The sequence below is a fragment of the Mytilus galloprovincialis genome, chromosome 5 (genome assembly GCF_965363235.1).
Source record: "Mytilus galloprovincialis chromosome 5, xbMytGall1.hap1.1, whole genome shotgun sequence".
NCBI classification, from domain to species: Eukaryota; Metazoa; Mollusca; class Bivalvia; order Mytilida; family Mytilidae; genus Mytilus; species Mytilus galloprovincialis.
The window spans coordinates 28,495,665-28,508,246 of NC_134842.1; the positions used below are offsets into that span (position 1 = coordinate 28,495,665).

At 33.4% G+C, this 12,582-nt stretch overlaps 1 protein-coding gene across 2 annotated transcripts in view; it reads right to left on the reverse strand.

The window, feature by feature from the left end:
• The window catches only part of LOC143075542 (rabankyrin-5-like), a 37,142-nt gene extending 25,111 nt beyond the window's left edge, over positions 1-12,031 (reverse strand). For both annotated transcript variants that reach the window (XM_076250986.1, XM_076250985.1), the window contains exons 1-4: positions 11,983-12,031; positions 9,994-10,186; positions 2,876-2,997; positions 1,655-1,790 (exon numbers count right to left, since the gene is read on the reverse strand). In XM_076250986.1, coding sequence (XP_076107101.1) covers positions 1,655-1,790; positions 2,876-2,997; positions 9,994-10,186; positions 11,983-11,992 — 461 coding nt within the window. In that variant the 5' untranslated portion in view covers positions 11,993-12,031. The remainder of the gene's footprint in view (positions 1-1,654; positions 1,791-2,875; positions 2,998-9,993; positions 10,187-11,982) is intronic.
• Between the last annotated feature and the right edge of the window lie 551 nt (positions 12,032-12,582).

Consider the following 12,582-nt stretch of genomic DNA (forward strand, 5'->3'; position numbering starts at 1 on the left):
ATACCAACTTTCGTGGATTACGAAAAACTTGCATGTTTGTGGATATTAAATTTCATGGTTTTGCTGAAGTCTGCATATAAGCCTATGGGAAATTTGATATTCGTTGAACCTTTAATTTCGTGGTTCACTTGTACCCATGAAAGCAACGAAAATTGGTATCCAATGAATAATAATGAATCTATAGTATTGCATGATAATAAATGGAAGGTTGGTAACATATAAAACCACTCTAATCACACCACTATATAAAAATAAGGAGATGTGGTGTAAAAACCAACCACCAAAAGACTTCAAAATTAGAAATCAAAATCTATCTACCTATGATTTTTACAGGTCATTTAATGAGTTGGTGTTAATAATATTTGAGAGCTTATCAACTGTTGAAATCCTTTGACATCAGGATGCCAATTTTTGTTAATCTTTTATTTGTGCGTGGTTGTGTCATAGTCATTTGTCCTACATATCTTTATATTTCTTTCATTCAAACTTCAACACTTTCTGATGATCAATAAGAACAAATATTTATCACAACAAAGCTTATCACAATAGAGTATAGAATATATCGCATAGATTTCATTGTAAAGTAAAAAGGCAATCGGTCAATATTTTTACTGATCTTCCTTCATAAATATTATACATAAAAGGCAGAGCATTTCCAATGTGTTTAAACTATTGCATCTAAGGAAATATTGCATTCTACAATATTAACTTAAAGTTTGGTACTCACCAGAGAGGATTTTAGTACAATGATTTTTGCATTTAGCAAACGAGAGATACTGGGTAAGGCCAAAAAAAAATATATGTCTGTTTCCTGTTTCCCGACCGACCCCGACTCAAACCCCCCCGACCCTAGATCTTTTTATTCAAATCCGGAAAAAAATCGTTTCCGGTCCGGAAAAATTCATTTCCGGTCCGATCCAGATCCGCATTTTACTATGCCCAAACAATCAAAATGGCTGCTCCCAGCACAAATGTGCTACAATTAAGGTTTAAAAAATGTCAGCACTGGGAGGATTATTCAATTAAAGCTTCTTTAAAGGGATTAAATCATTTTGGGGTACAGGACCCTAACCAAACATGACATGTAACCGACTGCAAATCTGACAGGGAGTGCAAAAATAAAATAAAAAAAAAAAAAAAAAAAAAAATCCCGACCTACCGACCCTGATTTATTTGCCTTGGAAGCAGGAAACAGACATATATTTTTTTTTGGCCTAAACAAGATGCTAGAAATTAACATTTCACCTTCACTGCAGTGGGTCTCATTGGGGTCTAAGCGTGACGCGGGATTGCCGATTTTTTGTAAGCGTGACACGTGAAAGTCAAATTATTGTGTTGGGAAAACGGGAAATGAGGTCTAGCGGGACTCGGGAAATGACAAAAAAATGAGAATTGCTTACGTACATAGTGTAAGCGGGATACGGGAATCGGACAAAACAGTAAGCAGGATCCGGGATCCGAACCCCCCCCCCCCCCCCCAATGAGACCCCCACTGCAGACATCAGAGCTGTAGTAGACTGATGAACCATTTGAACTGTATTATAAAAATTTAAATGACTATTACTGAGGAATACTATCCCTTGAAGTATTCACAAGCTTGTGCAGCAGAAGCAAAAGTAACTCAGTAAGCAACCATAATATAACTTCTTGTTACCTTTCTTGAAGCACCTTAAGCTTAAACCTGGTGGCCACTCTCAGTAATTCTAATAGGAAGACATCATCTGTTTTTATATCAATTTCATCTGTATATACCCACTTCATCAATGCATTGGCTACTTCATACTTGATATCTGAAATTTGTTTAAAAGCATTGTAAGTTACAATAGACAACTTTCAAGTTTAATGCATTTCCATCAAAAACTTTGGTTTTAGTGAACAACATTTGTGCGTTTAGGGGCATCGTCACTTCTGTTCCAATGTGGAGCGAGTGGTTGAAAAACGATAATACTATATTGCACGAATTATAAGGCAAATTTAAATCTCATAATTGACAATCAGGACTGCTGTCATTAAGGAATTGTGATTAAGTACCTACAGAACAGACATTATTTCTAGGTTATGTGCACAATGACGATCACTAAGATGCTTGATGAACGTTAATAGTGCAGGGATACAGGCGATCCCCTCTATCTGGTAAATATTGTCACTAAGGCGCGCATAATTGACAAGTTTTTTTTCCGGTGACAGACAAACTCGAAAGTGGTCTATTATGTCTGTTTAAAAGTATTGTAAGTCCCAATTGTGTGTATTTAAAAGTATTGTAAGTCACAACTATCAGTTTAACCAAAAAGTATATTCCTGTTTTTTAAAGACTAAATGACAAAAAAAATACTATTCATGATGAATAGTTACAAGAAAAGCTGGTTTATTTTTACCATTTAGAGAAAAAAAAAATTTATCTAAAGTACAACATATAAAATCAGTACTCTAGATCTATCTGCATTCCAATTTTAATTTGACTTTTCTAAAATTCAGTCTCTAAGTTTCAATTATAGTAATTCATAAATTGGGATATTTCTGCTGCAGTTGTATATTGATTTCTTTGTTGCATAAGATGATCATTAGCGTCCCAATATTTAACATGCTAAAACAAAAACATTCACCAAAAGATAAATGCAAGATTTATGTAGGATTGGATATCACAAACGTAGTTTTGGCCAGGAAATTCACATCTGACCACTTTTCTTGAGCTTGGATTTTTCCTCAGGTCTTGGGATCTTGCCTATAAGTCGGTACCCCTCACTGGATTTTGAATTTTTCTCCCAAACTTCCGACTTATAAGCGAGTACCTACGGTAATTAACAAAATAAATCTTCTTATAATGCACAATTGCTTATCATAAGCAGAATCATAGAATAATACTTTGCCTCCTTACCAGTTAAATCCAGTTCTTTGACAGAAGATAGATCAGGCAGACCCCAGTAGTCACTCCTAGCAGCTAAGACAAACCTGTGACCATATATCTGTTGTGAACCTTGCAAGTGAATGATTATGTCACTGTAAAAGAAAAATATACTGTGCTCAGTATGTACTAAAATCTTTTCTGAATACAAGATTAATATTCAACATTTTTCTTAAGTGTTTAAACAAACTTTTGCAAAAACTAACAAATCCAAATAAAATTTTTACTAGGTTAAGGCAGCGAATTAGTGGCTTATTGTGCAGACTGTTTGGATTCTGTGAATTAAATTTGCCATTACAAATATAACATGTATAACAGATAAAAAATCGACCAGTAGTTGTCATTGAAATTCTTATCGACATAGGGACTTCACTACATTTAGATATATAGCTTGTCAATTGTTTACGTGCATTTAAAACTAGAGGCTCTCAAGAGCCTGTGTCGCTCACCTTGGTCTATGTGCATATTAACAATGGACACAGATAAATTCATGACAAAATGGTGTTTTGGTGATGGTGCTGTTTTTGTAGATCTTTCTTTACTGAACATTCTTGTTGCTACAATTATCTCTATCTATAATGAACTTGGCTTAGTAATTACAGTGGAAAATATTTCCTAAAAATTTACAAAAAGTAACAAAAATTTATGAAATTTTTTAACAATTGACTATAAAGGGCAATAACTCCTTAAGGGGTCAATTGACAATTTTGGTCATGTTGACTTATTTGTAGATCTTATTTTGCTGAACATTATTGCTGTTTACAGTTGATCTCTATCTAAAATAATATTCAAGATAATAACCAAAATCTGCAAAATTTCCTTTAAATTACTAATTCAAGGGTAGCCACCAAACAACAGGTTGTCCGATTTGTCTGAAAATTTCAGGGCAGATAGATCTTGACCTGATAAACAATTTTACCCCCATGTCAGATTTGCTCTAAATGCTTTGGTTTCAGAAATATAAGCCAAAATCAACATTACACCTCTATGTTCTATTTTTAGCCATGGCGGCCATCTTGGTTAGTTGGCCGGGTCACGCCACACATTTTTAAAACTAGATACCCCAATAATGATTGTGGCCAAGTTTGGTTAAATTTGGCCCAGTAGTTTCAGAGGAGAAGATTTTTGTAAAAGATTACAAAAATTTACGAAAAATTGGTCAAAATTGACTATAAAGGGCAATAACTCCTTAAGGGGTCAACTGATAATTTTGGTCATGTTGACTTATTTGTAGATCTTACTTTGCTGAACATAATTGCTGTTTACAGTTTATCTCTTTCTATAATAATATTCAAGATAATAACCAAAATCTGCAAAATTTCCTTTAAATTACTTATTTTGGGGCAGCAACCCAACAACTGGTTGTCCGATTCATTTTTGAGAGTTTCAGGGCAGATAGATTTCCACTTGATGACCAATTTTACGCAGTCAGATTTGCTCTAAATGCTTTGGTTTCAGAGATATAAGCAAAAATCTACATTTCACCTCTATGTTCTATTTTTAGCCATGGCGGCCATCTTGGTTGGTTGGCCGGGTCACGCCACACATTTTTTAAACTAGATACCCCAAAGATGATTGTGGCCAAGTTTGTATTAATTTAGCCAAGTAGTTTCAAAGGAGAAGATTTTTGTAATAGATTACTAAGATTTACGAACTAGAGGCTCTCAAGAGCCTGTGTCGCTCACCTGTTAATGTGTTTACAGATGTTGGCCATCTTCGTTGGTAGGCGGGGTCATTAGACACTTTTTTTTTAAAAAGATACCCTAGTATTATGATTGTGGCCAAGTTTGGTTAAATTTGGCCAAATAGTTTTAGAAATGATTTTTATACAAGTTACAAAAATTTACGAAAAATTGGTCAAAATTGACTATAAAGGGCAATAACTCCTTAAGGGGTCAACTGATAATTTTGGTCATGTTGACTTATTTGTAGATCTTACTTTGCTGAACATAATTGCTGTTTACAGTTTATCTCTATCTATAATAATATTCAAGATAATAACCAAAATCTGCAAAATTTCCTTCAAATTACTTATTTTGGGGCAGCAACCCAACAACTGGTTGTCCGATTCATTTTTGAGAGTTTCAGGGCAGATAGATTTCCACTTGATGACCAATTTTACGCAAGTCAGATTTGCTCTAAATGCTTTGGTTTCAGAGATATAAGCAAAAATCTACATTTCACCTCTATGTTCTATTTTTAGCCATGGCGGCCATCTTGGTTGGTTGGCCGGGTCACGCCACACATTTTTTAAACTAGATACCCCAAAGATGATTGTGGCCAAGTTTGTATTAATTTAGCCAAGTAGTTTCAAAGGAGAAGATTTTTGTAATAGATTACTAAGATTTACGAACTAGAGGCTCTCAAGAGCCTGTGTCGCTCACCTGTTAATGTGTTTACAGATGTTGGCCATCTTCGTTGGTAGGCGGGGTCATTAGACACTTTTTTTTTAAAAAGATACCCTAGTATTATGATTGTGGCCAAGTTTGGTTAAATTTGGCCAAATAGTTTTAGAAATGATTTTTATACAAGTTACAAAAATGACGAAAAGTTGTTCAATATTGACTATAAAGGGCAATAACTCCTTAAGGGGTCCTCTAACAATTTTGATCATGCTGACTTATTTGTAGATCTTACTTTGCTGAACATTATTGCTGTTTACAGTTTATCTCTATCTATAATAGTATTCAAGATAATAACCAAAAACTGCAAAATTTCCTTAAAATCACCAATTTTAGGGCAGCAACCCGACAACAGGTTGTCCGATTCAATTGAAAATTTGTGAGGGGATATATCTTATTCTGATGGACATTAAAATCTTGAAAGATTTGCCCTAAATGTCTTAGTTTCAAAGATATAAAGCAATCAAAGAGCAGATTGCTCTGAGGGATACGATTGCCGTTGTTTCATTGACACATGTATACATGTAGCTGGATAATATTAATTTCAAAAGTAATTCAACTGCACATTTAAAATAGTTACAAAATAGCCAATCACGGATAAAAGTGTATGAACAATGTAATCAGGCCTATGTTCTATTTTTGTACTATCAATTCCATGTTTACTTTCCACAGCAGTCACTGAGACTCAGACTGAGAGAAGGTATTTCACTTCGTATCGAAACGATAATATGGAAGACTCCATTTCGCCTGAAGGGGTGTTCTACGATAAGGATTCCTTTTTTTAAAATTTAAATGATGCATATGATTTAAAATTATGCAACAACAATAACCTTCAATAGCAGACATACATAGAAAAAATCCCATGAGTTATAAATTAATTAACTGAGTGGAGAATCCAGAGCAACCATTCAATCTAAAACCCCTTGAAGTCAAGAAAACTATACGCATGCGCATGATTTCCAAAACAAACCCTGGAGCAAGAACGTATATTAAATGTTTATTAAACGACCTAGATGGTTCTCTATTTCTTTATGGAAGTACAATCTCAAATATCAGTTTCATAACGGTAACATATAAGAAAAACTCCACTTCAGTTCTTAAATGACAGAAATAGATTTATCGGAATTCAGAGAACTCTCGCATTTTATCAAAACTGGGAATTCCCTCTGATGTGTTTCTAAATTTATAACTAGAGGCTCTAAAGAGCCTGTGTCGCTCACCTTGGTCTATGTGCATATTAAACAAAGGACACAAATGGATTCATGACAAAATTGTATTTTGGTGATGGTGATGTGTTTGAAGTTCTTACTTTACTGAACATTCTTGCTTCTTACAATTATATCTATAATGAACTTTGCCCATTAGTAACAGAGAAAAATATTTGGTAAAAATTTACATAAATTTACCAAATTAATGAAAATTGTTAAAAATTGACTATAAAGGGCAATAACTCCTTAAGGGGTCAATTGACCATTTAGGTCATGGGACTTATTTGTAGATCTTACTTTGATGAACATTATCGCTGTTTACAGTTTATCGCTATCTATAATAGTATTCAAGATAATAACCAAAAACAGCAAAATTTCTTTAAAAATTACCAATTGGAGGGCAGCAACCCAACAACCGGTTGTCCAATTCATTTGAATATTTCAGGGCAGATATATATTGACTTGATTAACAATTTAACTCCTTGTCAGATTTCCTCTAAATGATTTGGTTTCAGAGTTGTAAGCAAAAAACTACATTTTACCCCTGTTCTATTTTTAGCCGTGGTGGCCATCTTGGTTGGATGGCCAGGTCATCGGACACATTTTTCAAACAAGGTACCTCAAAGATGATTGTGGCCAAGTTTGAAATAATTTGGCCCAGTAGTTTCAGAGGAGAAGATTTTTGTAAAAGATAACTAAGATTTACGAAAAATTTGTAAGGGTTCCGCGGAACCCAGTGTCTCGCCTACTTTTGCTGTAAATCACAGGCTAAACAAAAATGAGGAAAAAAATCAATAAAAATATTCCTCTTGATACTATCTTATGATTGTAAGAAGCTTCTGTCCAAGTTTGGTAAAAATCTAGAATAATTAATGAATCTAATAAATGTTTTGAAAACTTTAACTGCAGACTGTATGTAATGTTCACTGGAAGAAAATCTAAGTCCATTTAAAAGTAAAATACAGAAAAAATAGAGTTGTCTTTTTACAAAATTTACTTCTGGATACTATCTAATGATCATAAATAAGCTTTTGTCCAAGTTTAGTACAAACCCAGGATAGTTTAAGAAAGTTATTAAAATTTTAAAAACTTTTACCACAGAGTGAATGTTATGTTTCCCGCAGAAAAACTAAGTCCATTTAAAAGTAAAATACAGAAAAAATGGATTTATTTGTTTACAAAATTTACTTCTGGATACTATCTTATGATCATAAACAAGTTTCTGTCAAAGTTTGGAACAAACCAAGGATAGTTTAAGAAAGTTATTAAAATTCTAAAACTTTAACCTCAGAGTGAATGTAATGTTTCCCCGCAGAAAAAACTAAGTCCATTTATAAGTAAAATACAGAAAAAATAGAATTTTATTTTTACAAAATTTAATTCTGGATACTATCTTATGATCATAAACAAGCTTCTGACCAAGTTTGGTAGAAATCCAGTATAGTTTAAGAAAGTTATTAAAATTTCAAAAACTTTAACCACAGAGTGAATATTTGTGGACGCCGCCGACGACGACGCCGACGGAAAGTAGGATCGCTTAGTCTCGCTTTTTCGACTAAAGTCGAAGGCTCGACAAAAATGGTTAAAAATTGACTATAAAGGGCAATAACTCCTGAAGGGGTCAACTGACCATTTCGGTCATGTTGACTTATTTGTAAATCTTACTTTGATGAACATTATTGCTGTTTACAGTTTATCTCTATCTATAATAATATTCAAGATAATAACCAAAAACGGCAAAATTTCCTCAAAATTACCAATTCAGGGGCAGTAATCCAACAACAGGTTGACCGATTCATCTGAAAATTTCAGGGCAGATAGATCTTGACCTGATAAACATTTTTACTCCTGTCAGATTTCCTCTAAATGTTTTGGTTTTTGAGTTATAAGCCAAAAACTGCATTTTACCCCTATGTTCTATTTTTAGCCGTGGCGGCCATCTTGGTTGGTTGACCGGGTCACGCCACACATTTTTTAAACTAGATACCCCAAAGATGATTGTGGCCAACTTTGGATTAATTTGGCCCAGTAGTTTCAGAGGAGAAGAGTTTTGTAAAAGATTACTTAGATTTATGAAAAATGGTTAAAAATTGACTATAAAGGGCAATAACTCCTTAAGGGGTCAACTGACCATTTCGGTCATGTTGACTTATTTGTAAATCTAACTTTGCTGAACATTATTGCTGTTTACAGTTTATCTCTATCTATAATAATATTCAAGATAATAACCAAAAACGGCAAAATTTCCTCAAAATTACCAATTCAGGGGCAGCAACCCAACAACAGGTTGACCGATTCATCTGAAAATTTCAGGGCAGATAGATCTTGACCTGATAAACATTTTTACCCAAGTCAGATTTCCTCTAAATGCTTTGGTTTTTGAGTTATAAGCCAAAAACTGCATTTTACCCCTATGTTCTATTTTTAGCCGTGGCGGCCATCTTGGTTGGTTGACCGGGTCACGCCACACATTTTTTAAACTAGATACCCTAAAGATGATTGTGGCCAAGTTTGGATTAATTTGGCCCAGTAGTTTCAGAGGAGAAGATTTTTGTAAAAGATTACTTAGATTTATGAAAAATGGTTAAAAATTGACTATAAAGGGCAATAACTCCTAAAGGGGTCAACTGACCATTTCGGTCATGTTGACTTATTTGTAAATCTAACTTTGCCGAACATTATTGCTGTTTACAGTTTATCTCTATCTATAATAATATTCAAGATAATAACCAAAAACAGCAAAATTTCCTCAAAATGACCAATTCAGAGGCAGCAACCCAACAACGGGTTGACCGATTCATCTGAAAATTTCAGGGCAGATAGATCTTGACCTGATAAACATATTTACCCCTGTCAGATTTCCTCTAAATGCTTTGGTTTTTGAGTTATAAGCCAAAAACTGCATTTTACCCCTATGTTCTATTTTTAGCCGTGGCGGCCATCTTGGTTGGTTGACCGGGTCACGCCACACATTTTTTAAACTAAATACCCCAATGATGATTGTGGCCAAGTTTGGTTCAATTTGGCCCAGTAGTTTCAGAGGAGAAGATTTTTGTAAAAGTTAACGACGACGGACGACGACGACGGACGCCGGACGCAAAGTGATGGGAATAGCTCACTTGGCCCTTCGGGCCAGGTGAGCTAAAAATGTATGTCCCTACTATCCACTAGTCTAGTCCCTATGTTTCTACTAGACTTTCACTAAGTAATATCTTATAGCTAGTACAGTTATGCTTATGTTCAAACTTTTAATTTCATATTAATGTCTCATGCTCTTATTTTGCAAACATAGCGCAGACAGAAGTGCAAATAATAGTGGTAGTTACACAATTAGTTATAATAAGGATAAATATGTACTACCAGTAGTTCTTTTATAAATATTTATGGTAAAATTATAAATTAATTCTTTATACTATTTGAAACTGTAAGCATTTTGGTTAGGAATATCAGTAACATACATAGTGTTGTCATGATTGCATACCTGTAGAGTTCTTTATTGAACAGTTCAGCAACTGTTTTCAATAATCTAGCTACAAAATTGTCATCTGATCCTGACTGACCAGAACTAGCAACAGCAATCTGGTATTTCTTCTCTACCTGAGCCAATCGATTTTGTAGCTTAACATATTCCTCTCGAAGTAAACTCAGATGATTCTGTAGTTTAACTACCTCTCCTACAAATAAACAAAAATTTCAACATTAAAAATATGCACATCATGACATGTAACAGTTCTAACATTGAATCCAGTTGTTTCTCACATTAATTTCAATCAAATCTTGGTAACAGTACCTACATGTGCATGTTATAAAATATTGCATTGAATATGTGACCATGAAACTGGCAACAATCCAAATCCAGGATGTTCATGTATGTAAAAAAAAAATACAGTGCTCAAACTTATAAATAACAATTTGAAAGTCAAATGGGTCATTGTAAAAATCACTACATCCTTATTTTTAAACTCAAGGGACAAAACATGTTTTTTATTTTTAGATACATGTAACACAATATTGAAAGAAAGTTATCATTGTCAACACTAATCGCAGGCTCAACAAAAATGAGGAAAAATTTAATTAAAATACTCCTCTCTATACTATTCTTTTATTGTAAGAAGCTTCTGTCCAAGTTTGGTAAAATTCAAGGATAATTTATGAATCTAAAAAATGTTTTAAAAACTTTAACTGCAGACAGTATGTAACTGGAAGAAAAACTAGGTCAATTTATGAATAAAATACAAAAAGACAAGAACAAAATATTGACACAATTTCCTTCTAGATACTAGCTTTTGATCCTAAACAACCTTCTGTTCAAGTTTGGTACAAATCCAGGATAGTTTGAGAAAGTTATCAACATTTTAAAAACTTTAGCCACAGAGTGAATGTAATGTTTCCTGGCAGAAAAAAACTAAGTTCATTTATTAGTAAAATACAGAAAAAATGTAATTGTTCTGGACTCAATTTTTCCTCTGTGATTAAAAGTTAATGCAATGAAAAAATGAAGATTTTTTTCTTTTTTGTTAAACTTGAACATATGAAGATCACTTTGTAAATGTAAAATGATTTGCTATAAAATCTTGTGACCTCAGCTACTGCCGAGATCAGTCTGGTTATATGTAAAAGCATTGTTATAATGTATATGATGTAAGTGACCAGTAAGTATAGAAAGTCCCTGTATGATAAGAACATGAAATAAATGTCTATGTAGCATTTTTTTTTCAAAGATCAGCTGTTTTGCATGTAAGCCTACAGAGTAGTCAATTACAAGACTGCAACCTTTATCTTGTTTTCTGAAGATGTGTTTTAGAGGTTTTTTTTCCTATTTCTTTTTCTTTTTTACTTTTCATGGCAAAATGTATATACATATGTACTCTATCTTAGAATTGGTAAAACATGATTCATAAACTCATGGTCAGTATTACAACGAGATTAATACCTGTTATTATCTATGATTATCTTTTTATCAGATCGTCAATAATTATCACATGTAATCAAAGTATTTAACATAATTGATAGATCTAACTAAGTGAAGGTTATTGTATATGTATTATAAGCCTTTGTCGTAATTCATAAATCAATAATAAACATGTTAGATATTTGGGCAAGGCAGTCAAATTATGTGAAACCAGCTAAATGTTGTCAGTGTACATGTTTTTACAAGAGGGCACAATCTGGCACAATCTGAAGATGTAGTATGCAGTGCACTCTGTTTAACTTATGTCTGATCCATATATATAGTGATGTATAACCGTGGTCTCCGACCTGTATCCGTAGGTGAAATTTCAAATTATATGGGAGTGGAAATTTTGTTATAATTTTTCAATGCATTGTCCGTAAGCACTACAAAGTGCCCATTGTGAGAATTAAAATTGTAATCTACCGCAGCTAACATGATTTAGCAATTCAATTTTCTAAGAAACGGTAAACTTTGCATTAATTAAGATACTTTTGATTAAAAATAAAATTTATGCACCTTCTGCCATTTTGTCCAAAAGATCATGTGACCTAAGCACGCCTCTAATATTTGCCATTTCTTCGGAGAAAAGCTCCAAATGTTTCGAATGCTTAGAGGTATATCTAAAATAATGTCATTACATTTCCGACCCCAAATTTTTTTTATTGTGAAGTTTCTTTATTTTTTTTCATAATAATTTATTAATTAATGAGTTTAAAACTTAACCTTTCTTCAAAAAAAAGGATTTGTAATTCTTTGGCCGTATGACAGAACCGGTGTACTTAATTTTCAAAACTATTTCCGGCAGAAATAGTTTGAAATAAATACTACATGGAAGTTCATTAACATCCGTGACAATTATGCCTTCATCTACATTCAAAGCCGTGCACTCCACCAATACTCAAATAGACTAGTTTCGCCTTAATAACATTTATAAAAGTTTCGGCAATAGGATTTATAGCCTGACAGAGTTAAATATTCATATGGGCACTACTTACAGACTTGTTATTGTTACAGTACTGTTATGAATCACAGTTTTGACCAAACTCAACAGACCTGGCTAAATTGCATTTAATGGTTAAATTCGACAACACGTACCGTAATCTTGATGATATATTT